The following is a 26,837-nucleotide window of genomic DNA, read 5'->3' as shown; positions in this document are numbered from 1 at the left end:
ACAGGGTCTGTGTTGCCCAGGCTGGTCTCAACTTCCCGAGTGGCTAGGGCTCACAGGCATGTGTCCCCGTGCCTAGCCTCAATGCCCTTCTTCTGTCCAGGGTGAAGGAGTTCAGAGTAACCAGGAAGATCAAGTGCAGCCAATGCTCACTAATCACAGAATCTTCTGAGGTTCCATATTTGCAAATTTTACTTGTGAAAATCTGTAACATCAAAATCAATACAGCTGCCAGGCACAGTGGCACATGCCTGTAATCCCAGAGGCTTGGGAGGCTGAGGCAGGAGGATCATGAGTTCAAAGCCAGCTTCAGCAACAACAAGATGCTTAGCAACTCAGCGAGACCGTCTCTAAATAAAATACAACATAGGGCTGGAGATGTGGCTCAGTGGTTGAGTGGCCCTGAGTTCAATCCCTCGTACAAAAAAAAAAAAAAAAAAAAAATATATATATATATATATATATATATATATATATATGTATATATATATATATGTGTGTGTGTGTGTGTGTGTATATAATATATATTTATACATATATTCATCTGGCACTATGATGCATGCCTATAATCCTAGCGGCTCAGGAGGCTGAGGCAGGAGGATTTCAAGTTCAAAGCCAGCCTCAGTAACTTGGGGAGTCCCTAAGCAACTTAGGGAGACCCTGTCTCAAAAAAAACCCAATCAATACAGTCTTTTCAGTATGTAAGACCCCAGAGTTTACCCAAACGCATGACACTCAAGGCCCTTCTATAAAATGGCAGAGTATTTATTTGCCTATAACCTAGCACATTCTCCTAGATACTTAAGTCATCTCTAGAGGACCTGTGTAACACAATGTAAGTCTATGTAAATAGCTGTTATACTGTATCACGGATAAGGGGGAGTGTCTGCATATGTTCAGTACAGATAACCTTGCCCTCAATATTTTTGATTTGGGGCTGATTGAACCCACAGGTGTGGAACCTGTGCACAGAGAGGGCCAACACTACTCCTGCCTCAGTGGTCACTCAGATGCGGCGGCATGGGCCGAGCGCTGAGCAGTCTACATGCCAAGCTGCCTCCAGGCTGAGGTTAAATAAGGCTGCATTCTGCCTTCTTGTCTCAGTTCCTATACTATATCCAACTGTCCTTTTCAAAGTGCTCTGTTGGGCTGTGGTTGTGGCTTAGTGGCTTGCACATGTAAGGCACTGGGTTCGATCCTCAGCATAAAAATAAAAATAAAAGTCCTCAGCATAAAACATAAAAATAAACAAAATAGATATTGTGACCATCTATAACTAAAAAAAACTTTAAAAATATATATGTTTTAAATAAATAAATAAAGTGATCTGTTGTCTGCTGTGTTTTTCAACCTTGTAGGCTTTTGGTTAATTTTTTTTTAAATCAAAGATACTTTTATTTGGGCTGGGGATGTGGCTCAAGTGGTAGCGCGCTCGCCTGGCATGTGTGCAGCCCGGGTTCGATCCTCAGCACCACATACAAACAAAGATGTTGTGTCCGCCGAAAAAACTAAAAAATAAATAAAATTCTCTCTCTCTCTCTCTAAAAAAAAAAAAACTTTTATTTTACTAAATTGCTTTACTTATTTTTATGTAGTGCTGAGGAATTGAACCCAGTGCCTTACATGTGCCTGGCAAGCACTCTACCACTGAGCCACAACTCCAGCCCCCTTTTGGTTGATTTCACTCTTCAAAATGGACCCTGGGCACACATTTTTTAAGCTTCATTTCCCCCCGACATTTAGTAAAAATGACTATTTATTCCATAAGATAGCATTTGACTAAAATTTATAATGCATAATGACTATAACATAATAAACACATCACAGTTAGATTTTTTGGGGCAGTGCTGAGGATTAAAACCAGGGGTGTTTTGCCACTGAGCTACATTCCCAGCCCTTTTGCTTTAATTTAAGACAAGGTCTCAGTAAGTTGCCCAAGTGATTCTCCTACCTCAGCCTTACCCTCACGAGTAGCTGAGATTATAGGCATGTGCCACGGTGCTGGGCTCCTTGCTTCTTTTTTTTTTATTGGTGCTTTATAATTATACATAATAGTGGGGTTTGTAATCAACCATATATATTAAATAAGGTGTCTTAAAACAGAAGCATATAAAAAGTTTATAAATTAATCAGTTGACAAGAATCTTGAGACCACAGATTTATGGGAACCTAACCCTAACTTCTACTAGGAGCCATGGTGCAATATTTGCTAACTCAGTGTCCACAGCAACTTTATAGGCCATAACTACCATGAATAACAAGAATCAGCTCTACCTAGGGAGGATAACATGGGAAACCGAACAAGTAAACATCTTGGGATAAGAGTGGGAGTGGGGATCAAAATGATGCTGGACTCCAGGGCCCGGGAATACCACATCTGGTTGGTGAAGGGAGAAACGTCAAAAGATATCAAGATAGTAAAAATGTAGGAACAGTCTCATCGACAGATGAATGGATAGACAAAATGTGAGGGGTACTACTCAGCCTGAGAATTATTCTGACACGCTCCAACTGGATGAACCTTGAACCTTGAAAACATTATGCTAAGTAAATAACACAAAAAGACAAAAATAATAATGTATGATTCCACTTATATGAAGCACTTAGAATAGTCAAATTGATACAGAAGAAAAAATAGTGTTCAGAGGGGAAATGGTAAGTTATTTAATAGGTACAGAGTTTCTCTTTGGGAGAATGTAAAAGTCCTAGAGTTGGACAGTGGTGACAGTTGCATGACATTGTGAATGTACTTCATGCCACTGAACTATCCACCTAAAAATAATTCTGTGTGTGTGTGTGTGTGTGTGTGTGTGTGTGCGTGTGTGCGCGCGCGCACCAGTGGTACTGGGAATTGAACCTGGGAACTTTCTACCATTGAGCTGCATTCCCAGTCCTTTCAGTTTTGAGACAGGGTCTTACTAAGGTGCTGAGGCTGGCCTCTGTCTCCAGAGTTGGTGGGATTATAGGCCTGCATCACCATGCCTGATATATAATATAAATATTTTAGCATGACTATTTTCTTTTTTTGATACCAGGGATTGAACTCTGGCACTCAAACACTGAGCCACATCCCCAGCCCTATTTTGTATTTTATTTAGAGACAGTTGCTTAGCACCTCATTTTTGTTGAGGCTGGCTCTGAACTCACTCAGTCTCCCAAACTACTGGGATTACAGGTGTGGGCCATCGTGCCTGGATTATCATGACTTTTAAAAATAAATAAATAAAGGTATTGAGTCCATCTACAACTAAAAAAAAATATTTAAAAAAAAAAATTAGACCAAAGATCTTATGCCTAATAGAAGAAAAAGCAGGCCCAAATCTTCATTATATTGGATTAGGCCCAAACTTCCTTAACAAGACTCCTAAAGCACATGAAATAAAATCATGAATCAATAAATGGGATGGATTAAAAATAAAAAGCTTTTTCCCGCAAAAAAAAAAAAAAAAAAAAATCAATGAGATGAACAGACAGCCTACATTTTGAAATACATTTTTGCCACACACACGTCAGATAGAGCACCAATCTCCAAGAAATATAAAGAACTTAACAACATTCCAAATTCCAAATTGCCACTGGAAAATTTGACATTTGATTCTCCCTGATGTGGTTAAAAACTGAATAAAAGGTGTTAATAGAACTTTTTTCTTTTGATATGTGATCACAAAATAATTCTAAAGCCTACTGTTTTTATCATTGAAATTTAAATTGTGAGATAGGTTTTAAATGTCTAGAATGCAATTACTAGGCTTTTCTTGAACCGTTAGATTTTTTTTTTTTAAAGAGAGAGTGACGGGGGGGGGGGGGGGGGGATTTTTTTTTAATATATTTTTTTTTAGTTCTCGGCGGACACAACATCTTTGTTGGTATGTGGTGCTGAGGATCGAACCCGGGCCGCACGCATGACAGGCGAGCGCGCTACCGCTTGAGCCACATCCCCAGGCCCCCCCCCCCTTAGATTCTTTTGAAGTAGAGTTTTTTCATGTTTCATTTGTATTTGTTTAAAAAAAAAAAGAAAAGAAAAAAAAATCCCCCCAACCAAATAACAACCAGAGCAAAAACTGTTGTGCCTTCTATTTATCTTTGGTTCCAATCTTGGCAGTTGTTTAAAGAAAAATAATTTTAAAAAATTAGATTTGTTTTATTAGGTTCAGAGTATGTGGGGAATTGTAAAGTTCCTCTTTTCATCACCTTGTATGTCTTTTGTTAATATTTGTTATGCCTTATTCTAAAACTGAGTCTCAAACTGGAATGCCTTGGAAGACAGATACTTTTGTAGAGGTCGTTTGACCTAAATAGTTAAGCATTTATATTAAGTTTTATTTTGATATCTAATCAGATTCTTAATCATAGCCCATAAGAAGGAATGGAACTTTAATATTGGACTTTGCTGATGTGTTTAGTGTCTGTAATTTTTTTTCTTTAAATCATAGCCATATGGTAAATTTTCTATTTTGTCATGGTTCTCTTTTATTGATGGGCATGCAGTGGGTGTTTCTTGGAAATGGCCAATTTTTATTAAAATATTTCTGGAAGAAAAAAAAAACTTAACAACAAACAAACAAACAACCAACCCAATCAGTAAATGGGCTAAGCAGCTGAACAAACACTTCTCAGAAGACATACAATGGATCAACACATATATGAAAAAATGTTCAACATCTCTAGTAATTACAGAAATGTAAATCAAAACTACTCTAAGATTCCATCTCACTCCAGTCAGAAGGGCGGTTATCAAGAATACAAGCAACAATGAGTGTTGGCAAGGACATGGAGGAAAGGGCACACTCACACATTGCTGGTAGGACTGCAAATTGGTGCAGCCAATCTAGAAAACAGTATAGAGACTCCTTAGAAAACTTGGAATGGAACTACAATTTGACCCAGCTATCCCATTCCTTGGTCTATACCCAAAGGACTTAAAAACGGCATATTACAGTGACCCAGCCACATCAGTGTTCATAGCAACACAATTCACAATAGCCAAACTGTGGAATCAACCTAGATGCCCTTCGATAGGTGAATGGATAAAGAAACTGCGGTATATACATACAATGAAATATTATTCAGCAATAAGAGAATAAAATTATGGCATTTGAGATAAATGGATGGAATTGGAGAATATCATGCTAAGCGAAGTAAGCCAATCCTCAAAAAACCAAATGCTGAATGTTTCCTCTGATAAGTGGATGCTGATCTATAATGGGGGGGATGGGATGAGTGGAGAAACTTTGGATGGGGCAAGGAGGAGGTGAGGAGGAGGCATGGGGGTAGGAAAGATGGTGAAGTGAGATGGACATGACTATCCTAGGTACATGTATGACTGCAGGAATGGTGTGACCCCACTTTGAGTACCACCACAAAAGTCAAAAATTGTGCTCCATTTGGATACAATGAATCCAAGAGCATTCTGCTGTCATGTATAACTGATTAGAACAAATAAATAAATTTTAAAAAATTAAAGTAAAATAAATAAAAGTATTTTTAAAAGCAGAAGGAAAAAAATGTGGACAGAGAAGAGGAGGTACTGTATGGGGACCCAGTCCCAAAGTACAAGGGATAAAAGAAAATGGCCTGTTTATAGTTGGAAATAAAAAGAGACAAGAATAGTCCCCAGGTTCTGGTTGAGTGAGTCCTTGGAGATGAAAGGGAGGAGAGGGAACAGAGAAAAAACAACCGCAGAGAAATGAACTAGGCAAGGCTGGCCAGGTACTCAGCCAGAAAAACTGACCCCAATGTGACTTTAAAAAGGCTGGGCTACCTGGGTGTGGTGGTGCATACCTGTAATCCCAGCAATTTGGGAGGCTGAGGCAGGGGGATTACCAAATTCAAGGCCAGCCTCAGCAATTTAGGGAGACCCAGTATTAAAAAAAAAAAAAAAAAAAAAAAAGGCCAGGGGAGTGGAGTGGCTCCACAGTAAAGCCCCTTGGGGTTCAATCCCCAGTACCAATAAAAAAAGTAAATAAATAAAATGAAAAGGCTGGGCTTGCTGAAAATCAGAAAAGGGACCTTCTCAAAAAATAGCCAAACAAAAAAATATAAATAGATTTAAATTTTTTTTTTAATTTAAAAAAATTGGGCTGCGATTGTGGCTCGGTGGCAGAGCACTCACCTAGCACGTGCGAGGCCCCTGGGTTCAATCCTCAGCACCACATAAAAATAAATAAGTGAAATAAAGGTATCATGTTCAACTACAACTAAAAAATAAATATTTTTTAAATAAATAAATAAATGAAAATAAATTTTAAAAAGTAAATAAATATCCAAATTGGGTAGGAGATTTAGCCCAGTGAAAGAGCACTGGCCTAGCTTGTGTGAGGCTCTGAGTTCCATCCCCAGCACTGAAAGAAAAAAAAACAAAACAAAACAGGAGTTGCATGGAGGAGCCACGTAAGGATTAAGTTAAAAGGCAGGTACAGCACCTGGTACAGGTACAGTGCAATATGTGTGCCCCATCCTCTTAGTGACATGCAGAAGGACATTTATCACATACTGCTTCCTGACAGGACAGGAATAGGGAGGAGGTAAAGAGAGGATGGCAAAGATCCTCCCCAGGAACAGGATGCATTGGAACAAAAGGAAAAGAGAGCCGCTCAGAGGCTGAGGCAGTAGGGTTGAGAGTTCAAAGTCAGCCTCAGCAATTTAGAGAGGCCCTAAACAACTCAGCAAAACCCTTGCTATGTTGTTAGCAGGGATGAAGGAGGGTGGGATGAAGGAGGGTGGAGATAAGAATGAAGGGGAGCTAAGTAGCCAGAAGGAGAGGAACTCTGGGAAACAATCCAGGAGGAGGAGTCTGCAGTGGGAGGGGCTGCTGGAGATGCAGAGAAGTGGGGGAGATAAGATTCCTAAGTGGCCATAGCCCCAAGCCCAGCCCCAGGCCCTAGGACAGGGCAGGGTAAGTGAGGACACACCTGGCTCCAGTACACCCTGTCCTCAGCTCTCCAGAAGGTGGGAACTGCAGCCTGTCCCCAACCAGCCCTCCCAGGTTTCCAGGGTGGGAGTGTCAGCAGGCCTATCTCTAACACCTCCAGGAAGTGGGTCACTGCCAGTGGATATCCACACCCCTCCACCCCCTGCTTGGGGCCACAAAAAGGGGTGATGAAATGTGATGAAACTGGCCTTAGGCCCTAGCATAATGCCAGGCATGGAAGCCCCTTGCAACAGTTGGCTTGCAGAAAAAAGACAAATTAGACTCCAAGCTCGGCTTTCCTGCCAGGAACTCCCCCTCTCTGGGGCTCAGCACCCCATTTGCAAAAAAAAAAAAAAAAAAGTGGTGGGTAGGGTAGAATATTATTAAGTGGGAAAAAAAAAAAAACTTGCTATCAAGCAAGTTCCTCCAAGAAAAGACATGGAGGGACCTTAAATGCATAATGCTAAGTGAAAGAAGCCAATCTGAAAAGACTACCCACTGTAGGATTCCAACTGTATAATATTCCACAGTTAATATAGGAAAAGGCAAAACTATGGAGACAATAGAAAGATCAGAGGTTGGGAGAAAATACTTGGTACACAGAATTTTTAAGGCAGTGAAATTATATGGGATGATACTATAACAGTGGGTACATATGCCAAAACCCACAGCATCTGAGATGCCAAGAGTGAAAGCTCTGTGAACCACAGAGGATAATAATGCACCACAGTAGCTCCTCATAGGAGGACCACACTAATGCAAGACACTGCTAACTGGAGGAGGACAGGTACATAAAAGAACTCTATACCCTGCTCAATTCTTCTATAATCCCCAAACTGCCAAATATTTTTTATATATATAATTTTTTAGCATTTGGGGATATTTTACCCACACACACACATAAAATCAGGCACCATGGCACATGTCTGTAATCTCAGTGAATGGAGGCTGACGCAAAAGAATCACAAATTAGAAGCCAGCCTCAGCAACTTACCTAGAACCTGTCTCAAAACAAAAAAAAAAAAAAACAAAAAAAAAATGACTGGGCATGTGGCTCAGGTTAAGCACCTCTGGTTTCAATACCCAGAACCAAAATAAATAAATACCATTATATACACACACACACACACATATTTTTGGTACTGGGGATTGAATCCAAGGTTGCTTAATCACTGAGCCACATCCTCAACCTGTTTTTAAATTTTATTTAGAGACAGGGTCTCATTGAGTTGCTAAGTGCCTCACTAAGTTGCTGAGACTGGCTTTGAACTCGCAATCCTCCTGCCTCGGCCTCCTGAGTTGCTGAGATTACAGTCACGCACCACCATGCTCAGCCTATCATATGTGTGTGTGTGTGTGTGTGTGTATTTAAATTTATTCTATTAAAAAATAAAGTATGGAACTGGGAAAAGTAAATCTTGTATTCTTTTCTTCTTGGAGCCTTAAAAAAGGGTTCCTAAATAAAATGAAAGCTTGTGCTGGGGGTGTAGCTCATGGCTAGCATGCACAAGGTCCCGGGTTCAACTCCCAGCACCACATAAAATAATGAAAGTACTCAAGTGGCCAAGTACTGAACCAAAACAATTGGCTTCACCTTAAGTAAGCTGTCCTGTGAAAATACAAATCTTAAAATAGATGATTTAACTAAGAAGTCTTTGCCAGACAGAAGGACTTGAAGGACTTGCCATGGAATTCCATCAAATGGCAATCCCTCCAGGGCACTGCCCGAATATACTCTAAGGGCCGCACACCAAATGCCCGTTTCACCAGTCTTCGGGATGAGTTTGCCCATCAGCCCTGCTGCTGGGATAGGGCTGCCCTCACCCTCCCAAACCACATACCCATGCAGCACAGGCCCCCTAATGGGGAGCTCAGGTGCACACCTGGCAAGAGCCAGGCAAAAGTGCTCAGCTCTCCAGGACCCAAGCGCACCAGGGAGTCACATGGACCCCCTCAGGACCCTGGAGACATTGATAGCCACTCGCTGAAAGTAGTTATCTTCCACTCTACCCCACTCAAAAGTTCAAGGCCTTAATCACCTCTCACAAAGGGCTGCACCCCTGGCACAGGAGCTCTCAGCCATAGCTCCCAGCATAGAAGTGGGTCAAGGTGAACAGAGCTTGGAGAGGAGGCAGAGGGCAGCACCCACTTTACCTTTGGTCATATTTTTGAGGGGTATGAAGGTACCAGGGATTGAACCCAGGGGCACTTAATCACTAAGTCATGCCCTCAGCCCTTTTATTTTTTATTTTGAGAAAGAGTCTCACTAATTTGCTGAGTCCTGCCTCGAATTTGCCATCCTCCAGCCTCAGCCTCCCAAACTGCTAGAATTATAGGCACGTATGCTATCACCTCCATCCCCTGGGTCATTTTTCATGGAAATGTTCTTTCCCAGAGCCACTCTGGCTAGACAGTGATAGGACTGAAATACTCTAGAAATTCTGTTTATGGCCCAAAGCCCTCAGATCCTGGCTGAGGCCACCACAGCAAAGGATCCATCCTGACCCAGAAAACTCACCCCCACTGATTCTCTCCTGCACCAGCCACACCTAGTGGCTTACCCCTGCAGGCATGACAACTACCCCACCTCCCATTCCAGAATGCATGGTCATCCAATTTGGAAACAAAGCCATGTTCAAGAATGATACAAGGGTGGGGGCACCAGCCTCTGCTTTACGGGAGGGGGACCACACAGCCTGACCCAACAGGTCATGAGAAATGGTCCAGGTACCTTCCACCAGCCAGAGAGGATGCCCCACAAACCAAGATGGTGACCTGGACCTCTTATTCTTAAGTGTGATCTGTAGCAGATACTCAGCCAGATCACACTTAAGAATAAGACCCTGTTCCACTTCTTTGTCATAAACCATTCCCAAGGTGTACCCCACTCCTCATCCTGGTCCCACCTTTGCCCCTAAAAAAACCCTGAAGGTTGGGGTTGTGGCTCAAGTGGTAGAGCGCTCACCTAGCACGGGTGAGGTACTGGGTTCGATCCTCAGCACCACATAAAAATAAAATAAAGGTATTGTATCCACCTAAAAAAAAATATTAAAAAAAAAAAAAGCTGAGGTTCAGGACACCAAACTCTAAGCTCAACTTTGGAGTCCCTCTACCCATTCATTTCTGTGTAAATGAATTTTCTCCAAAAATGTGTAAATAACATACCTAGCAAGAGCTTGTATCCAGAATATTAAAGAACATTCAAAATAAGCAAAGAGAAAAATGGGCCAAAGATTTGGACAGACACTTCACCAAAGAAGTTATAACAATGCAAATGAGCATATGAAAAGATGCTCTATATCATCAGTCATCAGAAAAATGCAAATTAAAATCACAATAAGATTCCATTACATGACTATCAGAATGGAAAGGAAAAAAACCAACAACCTGACAGTTCCAAACCCTGCTAAGAATATGGAGCAATGGACCTCTATGTTGCTGGTGCGAATGAAAAGCATTATACTTTGGAAAATAGATAAATACCCTGGCCAGGCATGATGGTGCACACCTGTAATCCCAGTGACTTGGAAGGCTGAGACAAATTTAGCCAGTCCCTAAGCAACTCAGTGAGACCCTGTCTCTAAATAAATACAAAAAAAAAAAAAGGCTGGGGATGTGGCTCAGTGGGTGAGTGCCCCTAAGTACTGATACACAAAACCCGACTCTGACAGTTTCTTAAAGCAGCGAACAGCTAAGTGCAGTGGCGCGTGCCTGTGATCCCAGCAAGTTGGAAGGACGAGATTGAGGCTAGCCTAGGCAACTCAGACCTTATCTCAAAATAAAAATCAAAAAGGGCTGGAGATGTAGCTCACTGGTTTCATTCCCTAGTATCACAACATCATCATCAACAACAAAAACCAGTGAACATTCATATACCACATAAACCAGAAATTCTACTCCTAGGTTTTGATAAAAGTGAAATGAAGCCCTGTATTCACACAAAGACCTGTACTAAAATGTTGATATCAGCTTTATTCATAATGAACATTTTGGGAACAACCCAAACACCCTTCCATCAGTGCTGGATAAACACGGTGGAATACCATACACAGTAATGGAATACTAACGGCCCTCAAATCACTCCACTTCCTATCTGCTCAGATATCTTTCCTTCTCTATCAACATACACAACTTGGATGACTCTCAAAGGCATTATGCCAAATGACAGAAGCCAGACCCAGAAAGCTACCTAACTACATGACGATTCCATTTTCCCGATGTTCTGGAAAAGACAAAATTACAGGAATGGCAAAACAGAGATGCCAGGGGATGGGCATGGGGGAGGGAGGGGAACTAATATCAAATGAAGAAATTTTGGGAGTTGGAACCGTCTGCAGCTTGACTGTGGTGGTTAATACATAACTCTGTTCATCTGTCAAAACCAGAAAACTGTACAATATAAACAGTATATCTTGCAGCCAGGAGCAGTGGCGCATGCCTGTAATCCCAGCAGACTGGGAGGCTGAGGCAGGAGGAACGCAAATTCAAAGCCAGCCTAGGCAACTGAGAGAGGCCCTAAATGATTTAGTGGGACCCTGTCGCAAAATAAAAAGGGCTGGGGATGTGGCTCTTGGTTAATGCACCCCCCCCAACCTTTGGTATCCCTCCTCAAAAAAGAGATACATTGTGCTACATGCATCCTTAAAAAGTTAAAACAAGTTCTGGGCTGGGGGAATAGCTCAGTGACAGAGCACTTGCCTTGCATTCATGAGGCCAGGGATTCAATCCTTTGCCCAACAACAATGAGAAACAAGACCTCCACATCCTACCCAAGGGTACAGCTCAAATCCACTTCATCCCTATCTCCCTTCTTCTAATCATTTCATGAAGACAGCTACTACAGGGCTGGGGATGTGGCTCAAGCGGTAGCGTGCTCGCCTGGCATGCGTGCGGCCCGGGTTCGATCCTCAGCACCACATACAAACAAAGATGCTGTGTCCGCCGAAAACTGGAAAATAAATATTAAGAAATTCTCTCTCTCTCTCTCTCCTCTCTCACTCTCTTTAAAAAAAAAAAAAAAAAGATAGCTACTACATATCTGCTCAGATCTTTCCTTCTCTCTTTCTCACACACACAGAGATATCAAATCCCTACCCATCCACAAAGCCAGGTCAGGCGCCCCCTCCTCTGTGAAGCCTTCCCTGACTCCTCCCAGCTCCATCAGAGTGAATCACCCTTACCAGCACCTACAGCATTTACTTGTGCCTCTAATTAGCCCTTCTTTCATCCCACATATTATCGTTAGTTATTCAGTCTGTGGGACAGGTACCTTCTATCCATGTTCCCCCACTGTCCCGTGCCAGCACACAGTGACTGCTATAGATCAGCCGATAGTTTGGGCCAAGAGAGGAGAGCAGACAGTGCTGGGGCTGGCGCTGTTCTGAGGAGGGTATAGAAAGCCACTGAGATGGCTTCATGTGCTCTTGCGTAAGCAGCAAAACTATTGCTTAAACTCCCAAGTGCTGGAAGTGACTCCACCTCCCATTCCAACATGAGGTCATGCAATTTATGATGCAGCACGGCTAAGGATGCTTTGCTTCCTGCACGCCAGCCAGCACAGTTCCAAGCCCCAGGCAGACAGATGCTCAGGACACACCTGCTGAGGGATTGGAGCTTGTCCCATCATCAAGGCGCTGTTGTTTCTCACTTCTAGAAGGCAGGCCCTCTTTGCAGCAGTAACTGATGGTGCCTATCTGAATGGAAGTCAATTTCATGATGCAGAACTACTGTAGCATAGGCATGGCCTATCAATGACTTCACGGGACCACTCCACAATTGGTTCTTTCCAAGCATATCACTAGCCTCTTCCTCTTACAAATTTCAGCTTGTCTTAAGGACCATTTACAGTCATTTATTTGACAAACACTTACACAGGGCTTAATAGAAGCCGAAGAACTAAACATTTTATAAATATTAACTCAATCTTCACATCAATTGTATGAAATTGGTTCTATTAACATTATCCTCATTTTGCAGATGGAGAAACTGAGACATAATGCAGTTACATAATGTACCCAAAGTCTACACCTGACAAGTGGCAAGATAGGGACTCAAATCCACAAGGCTGGTTGTAAACTACACAGTCCAAACGGTACCCACTAGCGCCATGTGGCTAATAAGCAATCATTTTATCACATTTGCACTTTTTAAATGTGACTCCTAGCTGGGTGTGGTAGTGGACACCTGTAATCCCAGCCACTTAAGAGGCTGAGGCAGGAGCATCACAAGTTCATGGTTAGCCAGGCAACTTAGGAAGATCTGGTCTTAAAATAAAGAGTGCTGGGGATGCAGCTCAGTGCTTGCCTAGCTTGTGTAAGGCCCAGGGTTCAATCCCAGGTATTGCAAATAAATAAATAAGTATGGCTTCTAGGTAACTTAAAATATACGTGTTATCTGCATTGTATTTCTGTAGGATTTGTCTGCTGCACTGGAGTCTACACCATTGCTCCTAGTCCAAGCTGGGTCATCTTCCCCATTTCCAGGCTCAGGACAGGACCAAGATTGCTACTGACACCCTGCTCATTCAGCTGCATAAAGATGGTGGGAGCCAGGCAATAACTCCCACATCTCCCCATTCTCCTCCTGTAACTGCCCTGACACTGCCCCTCTCCCAACTTTAAGGCCAGTTTGAAAAGCAGTTCAGCTCTACCTCCCTCCAGCAGGAATCCCAGAATGTGAAGTGGTAATATCCTCCAGTGCAATCTCACAAGCTAACATGCAAAAAAACTGAGGCCCAGGACCACAGAGTCAAGGAAAAAGAGGTAGTAGAGGCTATCTAGTCCAATTTCCCTCTTCCTAAGTGTCCCTAACAAGTTCTATGTAAAGAAGTTCTATGTGCCAGGTGCAGGAGCACACACCTGCAATCCCAGCAACTCGGGTGGTGGAAGCAAAAGGATTGCAAGTTCAAGGCAGTCCCAGCAACTCAGTGAGGCCCTAGTTAACTTAGTGAGAACCTGTCTCAAAATAAAAAGGGCTGGGGATGTGGCTCAGCACCCCTGAGTGCAATCCCTGATTAAAAAAAAAAAAAAAAAAAAAAAGTTCCATGCAATGAAGTTATTTATAGAAGGAAGTAACTTCAGATCAGATAAACCTAACACACTATTGCTGCAAGGAGGGCCTGCCTTCCAGAAGGGAGAAATAGCAGCAAAATGACAGCACCCTGATGGTGGGCAGGTTCTAACCTCCCACCCAGCTCTGTTAAGACACTCGTAATCAAGGCCAGGCCAATTCTCTCTTTTTTTTCCTTTCTTTCTTTCCTTTCTTAGCAATACTAGGGATGGAACCCAGGGTCTTGATCATACTAGGCAAGGACTCTGTCACTGAACTACCCCCAATTCTTATTAAGACAGATGTCTCTACCAATTTCTAAAACCAGACTCTCAGTGTGGCCAGTGTCACAGAGCTCAGTGACAAAGGTATTCCTGACATAGACCCCATCACACCATTAGCCCATCCAAGTTATGGTATGATTTACCAATTTTTCTTCTCCTTCATGATTTCTTTATTTTCCAGGTTTTCAACAATGTCTCTGTATTAGTCTCTTTTTTAAAAAAAAAAATATATATTTTTCTTAGTTGTAGATGGACACAATATCTTTATTTTTATTTATTTATTTTTATGTGGTGCTGAGGTTTGAACCCAGGGCCTCACGCATGGGAGGCAAGCACTCTACCACTGAGCCACAACCGCAGCCGGTCTGTATTCATTTTAAGAGTTAGACAAATAATAATATTAATAATAACAATTTCATCTTTCTGCTTAATCTCAGCAATTCCAGTCAAATGAGATGATTTTGAATCCTGGTTCTGTCATCCAATGCTTATTATCCTCAGTCTCCACAGAACAGATAAAAAAAAAAAAAAAAAAAACAAAGAGAGACTCAGGGCTTATTATCACTGGAAACCTCCTTCCGAGTGATGGGAACTACGGAGTCAGGACCCAGGGTGCTTTCAGCCACATTCATCTCACTGCTGTCTGACCAGGCCACATGGATGTCTCCTATACCCAAGAAAGTCATAGGGCTAAAATCCTTACTGAATATTTCTCCTCCTAAATGAATTTTCCCCCCAACACTTGGTAGAGTAAATCCATGTTGACTTCATTTTCAATGTCTCCATGGATTTTTTTGGTTCAGAACTCTGACCTACATAGAAGGCTAGGGGTGTAGCTCAGCGAACTTGCCAAGCATGTCCGAGGTCCCAGGTTCAAGTCCCAGCACTATAAAAACAGAATCTGACCAATAATTGGGCAAGACAGCAATAAGAAGCTCAGCGGTCTGCCATCTCCAGAGCCCTATCCTGCCCCTCTGGGGCGTTGCTGCCTGCATCCTTACCTTCCTCTCAGGCCTGGCAGTGAGGGGGTTCAGTGGTCACTCCTGGGGCTTCTCAGAACCCCCAACATTGATGTAAAAAATCTGGTAACCTGAACTCAGAGCAATTCAGGTGGATTGACTGTCACTTCCCCCAAAGCAAAGTGCTCCTTAGATCTCTCACTAAATCTGTCCCACCCTTACATAGGTGAAGGTGAGATAACAATCTTCTGCCTCCCAGAACATTCCACCACCTGCCTCAGGCAGGAATCTCCCCTTGCCTGTCTTACAGACTGTGACTGAAGAAATCCCTCCTCATCCAGTCAACCCAGGTCTGTTGCCTCCCCACCAAGAGCTCTGCCCAACAACATCGCCTTGCCATCAACTATTACTCAAGGCTCAACGCCAAGATGGAGGGCAGCCAGGATGGAGGGCAGCCAGGAAGAAACAACCCTAGCCTTTTATCCTGGCCAGGGCAACTCACCAAGACATCTCAGGGGCTCGAAGGGAAGGGGAAGGCATGGTTTTGGCAGGGGTGAGCTTGGCATGAGCAGAGGCTGGCAGATCTTTGCTAGAAGGACACAAAGCTGAGCCCTCAGCCAAATAATGGGCCTTCAGAGCTCAAGTTTCACTCTGAGTCAACAGCCCCCTTAGGAGAAGAGCCCCACCCTAGTGGCCCACCCTGTGTGTCATCAGCCCCTCCCCAATGCCCTTTGCACTGCCCCTAACACTCAACCGGATATGCAATCCCATCCCCCAGGAGGGTCACCCCTGCCTTAACACAGCTCCCATTTCCTGCCCCTGGTGACTGCTCTGAAGTCTATTGTTCCCATGAAGTTTGGGTCAAAGGAAGCCCGGTCCCCACCCATGGGGGCTCTGGCCTGCCCACACCACACCAAGCCAAGGAGCTGGCCCACACTGGAGTCCAGCCCATCCTCCCGCCTCTACAGGAGAGGCCTGTATTAAACACAAGAGGCTATAAGCACAGACCTTACTTAGACTGGAGGGAGTCCTGATGGAAAATTTCCCAAAGGACCAGTCCCCACCAGCTGAAGGTCCCCAAACCAGATCACACAGTTGATTAGAACAGCACTGATAATCAGACAGGAAAACCAAAGCTAGGAGAAAACTGTCATTTCAGAAGAGGTCAAAGCAAGGCTGGAATCGGAATACAGCAAAGGGAGATTGACTAGGTGCTCCCAGCAACAAAGCCAGGCCCTGCCCTGCCCTGCCCTGCACCCCCCCCCCCCCCCAGCCTTCTCTGCCTCCACCTGGGCCCCTGGGGCCGGGTGCTAGAGAGCAGCTGTTCAGCTCCAATTTCAGAGCTTTAAACGGAGCAGTCTCCTAACTTCTGCCAAGAGAGGGTTATAGGGGCATAGGGAGACAGGCAAGGTAAAGCCACCCTCATAAGCCCTGAATTTCCAACTGCCACTAGACTGGCCTCAACTACAGAAAGGTAAGGCCCAAAGCCAGGGACCAATGTCCTTTACTTCCACTGGGAAGGGGGAGGAGGAGCCACACTTTTAGCAATAGGGACTGCTTTGTGACAGTCACAGGCACTAGACCAGAATGGAAACCCAGAAGGTTCTGTGACATTTGCATCCCAGATCTGAAAAGACAGGGAAGGCTGAGGTTGCTCAATACTCCAGGCCCTGTCTTCTACCCAGCACCAAAAAGAAGAAAATAAAAAGATAGGAAGCCCTTCTCTACCTGGCAGAGTAATGCATAGATCTTGGAGGAGGAGGAAGGATATATCTGAAGGATCTCCTGAGGCCCCTTCCAGACTCGACCTGTGTAGATCCTCCTGTGAAATGGCTTCTTCCTCTATTGGGCCAGAGGAGAGTATATCTGCCTCCAACAACCTTATCTGAGCCACAGGATGGTAGGCACCACCACATAAGACTAGAGCAGCCTCCAGGCCTGGACAAAAGTGGCTGGGGAGATGAGGAGATGGGGGATATGGGATACACCAACGGGAGAGTGCAAAAGGGAAGGGTATGGGTTCTACTGTCAGCTCTGCTGTTCACAGGCTGCATGATTTTAAGAAAGTTATAGTCCCTCTACGGACGTCAGTTTCTCCATGTTTAAAATGAGGGAGTTAATGAGCCAGATGCAGTGGTACACACCTGTAATCCCAATAGTTCAGAAGGCTGAGGCAGGAGGATCACAAGTTCAAGGCCAGACTCAGCAACTTAGCGGGACCCTGTCTGTCTCAAAATAAAAATAAAAAGGGTTGGGGACACGGCTCAATGGTTAAGCATTCCTGGGTTCAACCCCTGATAACAAAAAAAAAAAAAAAAAAATCCCATACAACCTGAAGCCCTTGGTTCAATCCCCAACACTACAAAACACAAACAAAAAATCCACACGGGGAAAAAAGAGGTTCCTTGCTATAATAAGCTTAAAAAATACTGGGGACAGTATCAGCTGGGGGATCCCTGGGAATGTGCCGGGCATTATCCTGGTAGGTGCTTCTCAAAGTTCAGTTTTCACAACAAACATTCTGGATGGGTATTAATTAACCATTCCCTTCTTGATATTATCCATCAGGATACTAAGTCTGGGGCTTTAAACTTACTGTTGTTATTTGTTATTTGTGTGTCCTAAACCTGTGCCCTTTCAACACTGGGTGCTGCCTATGAACTAACTCCACATCCGGCCTGAGCAGGTGGGAGGGTGAGGTAATTCCCACCACAGTAGCTCCATCCTCAGGGTGGATGGAAGGGCAAAGACCAGAGCCTGCCCGACTCTGACAGTTTCTCCCTCCTTTCTTCCAAGAAGCCCTAAACATGATGTTCACATCAGGAATGAAGGAAGAATTATGAAGCCAGATCTGCCTGTGATGAGCCCCTCCTGTTATTGCCCACCATATACTGTGTCACTCCTGCCAGGCGTGCAATGAGCTACTCATTCTTCTTCCCACAGAAGTGGTCTAGCAAGTTGTAGAGAATGAGAGATTCGGGAGTAGGTGTGTAGCCCCAGTGGTAGAGCACTTGCCTAGCATGTAAGAGACCCTGTGTCCAATCCCAATAACACACACACACACACACACACAAAGAAAGAAAGAGAATGAGGGATTCTTCCACTTGATTGCTTGGTCAACTCCAGCATTGAACCAGTAAAAGTAGTTCACAGCTGGTAAATATCACACCTGTTTGTCCTTGGAGTCAAATAAAAGCACTATCTACACACATCTCAACATCCAAAATGGTCTCTTTCTTCTGAGGGGCTCACCCCCACAAACATTCCCAACAAACCACCCCATCACCTAAATGCAAAGATCTCAACTTCCTTTTAGCCTTCCACCAGTCTGTCCTGCAAACTATTCCAAGCAAGGACAGAATCCACTCTCCGGCAGAAAGACAGCTGTCTGGGAGAGGCAGGTGTAGACAGCTTTCTCTCAGCTCTGGCCAGTCCAGGGTAGCTGGAAGCCTCCGGGCCACACACTCCAACAACTAGTCAATTCTTCCTTGTATAAAAAAAAAAAGAAAAGAAAAAAAAAGACACTGTCCACTGCTCCTACTGTATAGGGAAGAAGAAGTCACAACTATAATCAAAATCCTCATGGAGAAAACTTTTGAGAGAAGAGGCATCACACAACCTACCTACTCAGGCACTCAGGCTCAGCACCCTCCTGAAGCAGAAATATGCACACACACTGTCACTCACGTTCACACAAACAAATCCACCTACTGGAAGCCAAAGTGAGTCACAGACAGACATCACCCTCACATACACCCAAAGCTAAGGAGGTTGGCACAGTCAGACGTCACCTGAACCCACTAAGCAGAGACACCCAGTGTGTCAGGAATCCTCTTCCTCGCACAGAGGCATGCTCCTGGGTGGCCTTCAGGGGAAGTGTTTGGGAGTTCTATTCCCCTGGTCCACTAGTTCTCAGGCTGAAAAGTGACAGCTTCACAACCCCTGGAGAGCAGGTATTTTTGCAGATGTCCCCCACTTTTCTCATCGCCTGAGCCCTTAAAACAGCCAGTACACATCCCTTCAAGACTCTCTCCTCCAATACAGAAAAGAGCCCAGCAGAAACGGGGTTATGAGTCCTGAAACAATTCTGTCGCCAATGTATGTTCTCGCTTCTGCCTCTCTCTGGTCCTTTCACAACCCGGACCCCATTTCCCCAAAGTCCTTGGGCTCCACTGCCAACTTCCCGACCCTGTAATCCGCATCGCCTCTACGATCTTCAGCGGCACAGCCTCCACGTGCCCTGCTCTTTTCCTCGTCTGGTCCCTGGATTACGTTAGACGCCCGACCTCTGGCAAAGTCTAATCAACTCCCGACTCCCAGCCTTACCGGTCCCGGGATGCGGGAGGTGGGGTGGGCGCGCGCTCCGCCAATTGCAGCTAGTTCGTCCCGAGCGCCGACTCTTCCCAGCCGCGGCTCGGCTGCGTCCCGGGAGGCGGGCAACCGCACTGCAAGAACGGCAGGGGGTCAACCAGCAAAGTGCGGGGGCTCCGGCAGAGTGCCGCGGGCCGGCGAAGGAAAAGTGGGACGGCGGGACTGACCCTCCCCGCTCCGCCAGAGCCTAGCTTGCAGCTGCCGGCCCCGGTGTGCGGAGCGGAGCGGAGCGCGCGGAGGGAGGAGATTTCCCAGAATGGGACTGTCGGGAAGACGCGAAGATCCCAATTCCTGGCGGAGTGAGTCAACCCGGAGAGGAAGGGAACGCGGGGCGACTGCTGCGGACGCGGGGAGCGGACGGAAGGGAGGAAGCGGGGGAGAGGGCAGGGAGGAGCGCGCCTGAGCACGAAGGGAAGAAAGCGGCTGGACGAGCGCGCCAGCAGCTCTGGAGTCCAAGGCGGGAAGACGGACGGCGGCAAGAAAAGAACACCCAGAGGGAAGCAGGCGGCGCGGCGGGCGGAGGGCGCACGGTCGGAAGGGGGCCCCGTGGGGCTGGGATGGCGCGGCGGGCGCCACTCACCTGACCGGGATGCGGCGGCGGCGGGCGTCGGAACCAGGAGCTGCGGCCCTCCCCACCCCCTGGCTTCAAGTTTGCCTGGAGGACGCCTGGAATGTGCGGAATGAAGGCTGGTATGAGATGCGCGCAGCCGAGGGAGGGAGCCGGAGGGAGTGGCGGCCCTGCCACCGGCACCTCGGGGAGGAGACTGGGACGCCCGGGAGAGGGCGGCCGGTGAGGGGCCGGGCCGGGCCGCGGGGCGGGGTTGGGGCGGGGTTGGGGCGGGTCGCTGGCAGGCGGCGGTGTGGGAGGCTGAGCGCGCCCAGGCGGGGACGCGGGCCTCGAGATCCCAGTTCTGGGACCAGGACCTCTGCGTCCAGCCCAGTCGCTCCCCGCCACGCATTTTTCCTTTGATCTCAGCCCCAGTTCGCTTCCAACTCTCTTCGCCCCTCTGCTTCTTCTCCTCCGGGCGGAGCCCCGACTCCCTTTCCCCGGAGCCGAAAACTTTACTTTCTGCCTGAATGGGGTGTCTCCCAGGAGGACCCAGCCCCTGCCTCCGTCCTGACACCCTCGGGGTGAAAGACTGGGGAAGGGGCGGGCGCCGGGCGTGCAGGAAGGGCTGCTCCCTTCCCGCGACTCCCAACGAAGGACACTTCTTGCTCCAGGGAACCAGGAAGCAGGAACTCTCAGCTCGACTCCCAGATCCGCCACTGGTGCCCCCACGCTGGTCGTCTCCTTTCAGTTGTCCTCTGGTGTCCCTCAGGATCCGCAAAGCTGTCACTAGGAAGAATAAAGCACGTGGGAGAAAGCAGTCAGTGTGAGATCCGTGCGGTATGGCAAGAGACTCGTTCTGGACTCAGTAGTAGTAAGTCAATGAAGATTTATCCAGTATGTACTATGTGCCCACTAGTAAAAACAGGAAGGACAGGACCTCAGCCCCTACCCTCAAAGAGCTTATAATTTAGCTGGGAAGACTAAAGGTACAGAAAAGTGTGTTCATTTAGTGGGTGTCTGGATCTTAACCATGCCAAATTAATTTAGGGGAAGAGGGATACAGGAAACACATGAACTCCTGTATGGAAATCTTTAGAACACATTGACTTAAAGATATCTCTGTCAGCCACCTTGTGGCTTTGGGAGACTTGAAACCAGAGGACTTGGCTTTTTTTCAAAAATCAAATCCAACCTCTAGAGTGATGTCGTTGAACTTTGTATTGAAGATATTGTCCAGATCTCTTCTCTTTTGCCAAACAGTAAATTTATGTCTGATTTATCTTGTTTTTCTTTTTTTTTCAAACTAGGGATTGAACTGACCATAGGCTACCTACCTTTGTCAATGCTGCTCCACAGAACTTATCCTTCAAGAGATGAAGGATAAGGAGGCACTTTACCATTGACCTATATTGCCAAACCTTTTTCCTTTGTATTTTGAGACAAAGTCTCATGAAGTTACTTAGGGACTTGCTAACTTGATGAGGCTTGCCTGAAACTTGCATCCTCCTGCCTCAGCCTCCTGAGTCTCTGGAATTACAGGCATGTGCCACCACACTGGGCCTGATTTATCTTACTTTTGACCCAGCACCAACATGGTGCCTAGGTTAGAAAAGTGCATAATACATACATATATTGGTACCAGGGATTGAACCCAAGGGCGCTTAACCACTGAGCCACGTCACGCCGCTAGCCCTTTTTATTTTAAAACAGGGTTTCACTAGATTGCTTACAGCCTCACCAAGTTGCTGAGGCTGGCTTTGAACCTGCCATCCTCCTGCCTCAGCTTTCTGAGCCATGCTATTACAGATTTGCACCACCACACCCAGCTGAAAAGTACATAATAAATGTTGAATGAAAAAAAAATTGCTACCATGGAAGATACTGAAAATATGTACTATTAAATGTCAGAGTTGTATCCAAGAGGTGTTCCAAAAGTCCAGACATTGCAGCTAGACTGTCTCCAATCTTCCAAGGCAAAGAAGACTGAGGAAGCAGCTGTCATTTGGATATATAAATGCTTGTTAAATAATGAGTCATATCAAGGCTTGGTCACACCTCATACACCTGAAAAGACCACAACACAAGGCAGTATATCAGCCCCACGTGGAGTACAAACTGTAAGGACTACTTAATTCAATAATACTGTGTTGAGTGACTATTGACTTTGACACCAAGCTAAGTGCAGGAATAAGTCCCTGCCCTCAACAAGTTCAGAGTCTAGGTGAGAAGATAATGATTATGCAAAATTCAATGGTAACTCAAGGAAAGGAACAATGAAATCCAAGTTACAGGGTTCCATTTGCTTCATCTCTTGAAGGATAAAGCCAAATTGAGACTGGAAACCCTGCTCAAGTCCTGTGGAGCAGCATGGACAAATGTAGGCCCGTGCAGGCTGTTTAGGAAAGGTGTGTGAGCAGGAGAATGAGATGTGAAGATTTGCAGTTAAAAAGGGGGAGCTGGGGGCTGGGGTTGTGGCTCAGTGGTAGAGCACTCGCCTAGCATATGTGAGGCCCTGGGTTCAATCCTCAGCACCATATGAAAATAAATAAATAAAATAAAGGTATTGTGTCCAACCACAACTAAAAAAATATTAAAAAAAAAAAAGTGGGAGCCAGGTTGGGAAGATAGTTGTATGGAGTTTTGGCCATCATAAAAGCCATAAAGTGCCAGGCACAGTGGCACTTGCCTGAATCCCAGCAGCTCCCAAGGCTGAGGCAGAAGGATCAAGGTTCAAGGCCAGCCTGGGCAATTTAGTGAGACCCTATCTGAAAATTTAAAAATAAATAAATAAAAAGGGCTAGAGATATTGCTTGTGGTAGAGCGCCCCTAGATTCAATCCCCAGTATCCTAACAACAGCAAAGCCACTTAGACACAGTTGTGACATATTCGGCGCCACTATCAAGAGACTCTGGCAATAGTCTTGGGGGTGATTCAGAGACTTAGGGTGTCCTAAGCTCAAGGAGTGGTCCTGAAGATGGCAAGTCTGAGTCCAGCCTCAGCAACTTAATTAAGGATCTGGAAGTAGACCAGAGGCAAAATCTGCTGAAACTGTTGCTTAGAGTTTGTCTGTGAAGGTGAGAGAGAAAATAAAAATGGGCTAAACCTTAACAAGGGAGCAATGGATGGTGTCATTACTGAGATAAGAATTCAAACAGCAAGGGATTCAGGTGAGGTGGAAGGTGAGTCCTGGCCAGGTTGAGAGGAAGGTAGGACAAGGCAGAGTACAAACAGGAGAGCCACCCTTGGGAGTCACATTCAGCACAGACTGTTCAGAGGGAACTTGAAGTTCAATCTGTTTTCTTTCTTTCCCCCAAATTTTAACTATCCAAAACCAAGACCGTCAGTGGCCAAAGCTGGAAAGCTATGTCTTTTAGGATTTTGGCTTCCTAGCCTCACCTTCCTTCATAGACTTACCTCCTAATAGAGAATCTTTGGGAATTTCACACCTGAAGCAGTTGAGGATCCTCTGAGTAAAGAAAGAAAACTGATCAGATACGCCTATTCTGAAGGGTTAAAGACTGACAGTGATTTTAGACATAGAACCTGTCCTTCCCGGGGAATTCCCACTTTTTAAGGGATCACCCCCTCACTCACTGATCCCTAGGAATCAATCTATTGATGGAAATATTTCATCAGTTTGCATCAAGCTGGAAGAGACACAAAAATGCATCATGTAATCCACAACTCTCCTCACTTCCTGGTGATCCAGACCACTCTAATTCTACAAATGGATTCTCAATCAAGCTTGCTGATGGGTGGTGCAGGTGGAGAGCAGCAGGGGTGTGGTGAGAGCTGGTTTTGATGTGGGGAGGGTATTTGTGTTGGTTATAGGCTGAAGTCAAAGTTAAAAATCATATTAATTACTGTTACCATATGTTGTTTGGTATTATTTCCATTGGCATGGGGCGCTGTACCACTGTCATAAACTTTGTTTTTCTAACTCTCATAGGTCATAGTCAAACAAATTATCCATATGACATTTTGTAGAACAAATTCAACCACATCTATGTCATAGAAGTCTTTGCAGCTATTAATAATGAGATGTTTTATATTTTATTTATAGTTATTTTTTGATGCTGGAGATCTAACCCAGGGCCTCCCACATGCTAAGCAACCTGCTACAGCCCGGGCCTCAACAAGATGTTCTTTTTAAATAAACTAGACATATATAAGTGGGGTCTAAAGACAGTATTTATATATCTTTATTTTTACCTCTGGAAGCTTGAAGATTGAGATTTCTTTATTTTCTCATGTTATTTATTTTGTATGACTAATTAGTACTTTTACACTTATATTTATTCATTCATTCATTTTGCAGTGCTGGGAAGATCCTTAAAATGTGAGGCAAGCACTCTACCGATGAGCTATATCTCTAGTCCTACATATTTTTTTGAGATGGAGTCTCACTGTGCTACCTAAGCTGGCCTCAACTCCTGGGCTCAAGCAATCTTCCTGCTTCAGCCTCCTGAGTTGCTGGAACTATAGGACCAGCCACCTTGCCATGTTTATACTGCTTTTATAATCAGGAAGAAAATGGGATTACAACTACATATCTAACCCTTCCCTCGTTTCTCACTCCCTTCTCCCCATACTTCACATCTTTTAAAAATGAAATAAGCCCAAGTGCCCATAATCCCAGTGGCTCAGGAGGCTGAGGCAGGTGGATCACAAATTAGAGGCTAGCCACAGCAATTCATTGAGGACCTAAGCAACTTAGAAAGACCATGACTCAAAATTAAAAATAAAAGGTTGGGGATGTGGCTCTCAGTGGGTAAGTGCCCCTTGGTCCAATCCTTGGTACCAAACATAAAATTAAATTAAATAATAAAAAAATGCTGGGGATAGTTCAGTAGAAGAGCACTCCTGCATTCCAGTCCCAGTACAATGCAATAAAAATAAATAAATATAGGGCATTATGTAAAATTGTGGATGTGTAACCGACGTGATTCTGCAATCTACATTTGGGGTAAAAATTGGGAGTTCATAACCCCCTTGAATCTAATATATGAAATATGATATGTCAAGAGCTTTGTAATGTTGTGAACAACCAATAAAAAAAAATAAAATAAAATGTAATCTGCACAGAAAAAAATAATAAATAAATAAATAAATAATAAAAATAAAATAGGTTCTGGGTGTAGCTCAGCACTAGAGAATGTGCTTGGCATGCTCCAGGCTTGGGTTCAATGCCCAGGACCAGAAAAACAAACCCAAACATACATATATCAAAACTTCACATTGTACATTGTAATTATATGTAATTTTTACCTGTCAATTATGCCTTAATAAAGCTGGGGTAGAAAGAGGTTATATAGCCAGGTACAGTGGTGCTCACATGTAATCCCAGCTACTCAGGAGGCTGAGGCAGGAGGATGGCGAGTTCAAAGCCAGCCTCAGCAATTTAGCAAGGTGCTAAGCAACTCGGCAAGACCCTGTCTCTAAATAAAATATAAAAAAGAAGGGCTGGGGATGTGGCTCAGTGGTCGAGTGCCCCTGAATTCAATCCCTAGTTAGCCCCCCCAAAAAAAGGTTTTATATATATATATATATATATATAGTTAACACTATTCAATGATCTTTGGATCTTTGAGGAAACACCAACATTTACATCTTCCTAACTCTTCATTCCTTCTTTCAATGTCCAAAATGTTTGTTTCAACCATTCCTAAGTTTATAATACTAGCAAATTATTTTCCAATAAATCTAACCATGTTCCCCAAACAGACAAACAAAAACTGGCAACTGGGATCCAGTAGCCCAATAGATCTGACAAGAGCAGTAAGAGACACTGTTTCCCAACCTTTAGGTAAAAGGCAAACAACATACTGTTTTTGAGACTTCCCCAAAGCTGCTTCCTCCCAGAGTGCATTGTGATTGACTCATTCCTACTCTCTCTTGCTCAGCTAAGACTCAGGTTCTTTCTCCCTTTTTTGTACAGTTCCGGAGATTGAACCCAAGTGAGCTCTACCACTGAACTACACCTCAGCCATTTTTATTTTTTATTTTGAGAGAGAGTCTTAATAAAATGCTGAGGCTGGCCTCCTAAATTGCTGGGGATTATAGGCCTGCACCACTGTGCCCAGCTTCTTCAGCTTTTTCTTAACTACACCTCAGCCATTTTTATTTTTTATTTTGAGAGAGAGTCTTAATAAAATGCTGAGGCTGGCCTCCTAAATTGCTGGGGATTATAGGCCTGCACCACTGTGCCCAGCTTCTTCAGCTTTTTCTTTTCTTTTCTTTAACTGGGGATTGAACCCAGGGGAGTTCTACCACTGAGCTATACTCCAGTCTTTTTTATGTTTAATTTTGAGACAAGATCTCACTGAATTGCTGAGGCTGGCTTTGAACTCAGGATCCTCCTGCCTCAGCCTCCTGAAAGGCTGGGATTATGGGCATGTGCCACTGCACCTGGCTTCTTTTTCCTTTTAAACCTCTGTCTCCTACTTTTCCTTAAGTGGACTCTTCATCTTGTGTTCCAAGAACAAAATGGACTGTGTGTGTGTGTGTGTGTGTGTGTGAGTGTGTGTTGTGCTAGAGATGAAACCCAGAGCTGGGTGCCTCACACCCTCACACATGCCAGGCAAGTGCTCTACCAGGAGTCTTCTCCTTTATTTCTGTAGAATAAAAGCAGTCAATAATTTGATAAGCATAATATCAGTTCTGTTATTTCTTTTTTTTTAATATTTTCATTACTTTTTAGTTGTAGTTGGATACAAAA

At 44.6% G+C, this 26,837-nt stretch overlaps 2 protein-coding genes across 23 annotated transcripts in view; one reads left to right on the top strand and one right to left on the bottom strand.

The window, feature by feature from the left end:
• TEAD4 (TEA domain transcription factor 4) overlaps positions 1-20,551 on the bottom strand; it is a 70,345-nt gene extending 49,794 nt beyond the window's left edge. For 5 of the 20 annotated variants that reach the window (XM_081310179.1, XM_081310182.1, XM_081310168.1 and 2 more), the window contains exon 1: positions 20,149-20,551. In XM_081310179.1, coding sequence (XP_081166305.1) covers positions 20,149-20,527 — 379 coding nt within the window. In that variant the 5' untranslated portion in view covers positions 20,528-20,551. Of the gene's footprint in view, positions 1-19,523; positions 19,643-20,148 lie in introns of those variants that run through there. The other 15 variants (XM_081310164.1, XM_081310181.1, XM_081310178.1 and 12 more) reach the window with 7 other exon arrangements.
• Positions 1-26,837, top strand: part of TSPAN11 (tetraspanin 11) — a 750,083-nt gene that overhangs the window by 368,164 nt on the left and 355,082 nt on the right. The window lies entirely within an intron of this gene.

Source organism: Spermophilus citellus, assembly GCF_964194105.1.
Source record: "Spermophilus citellus genome assembly, chromosome: 10".
In the NCBI taxonomy this organism is placed as follows: domain Eukaryota; kingdom Metazoa; phylum Chordata; class Mammalia; order Rodentia; family Sciuridae; genus Spermophilus; species Spermophilus citellus.
Note: the sequence above shows the minus strand (reverse complement) of the source record. Positions and strands in the feature narration are given on the sequence as shown.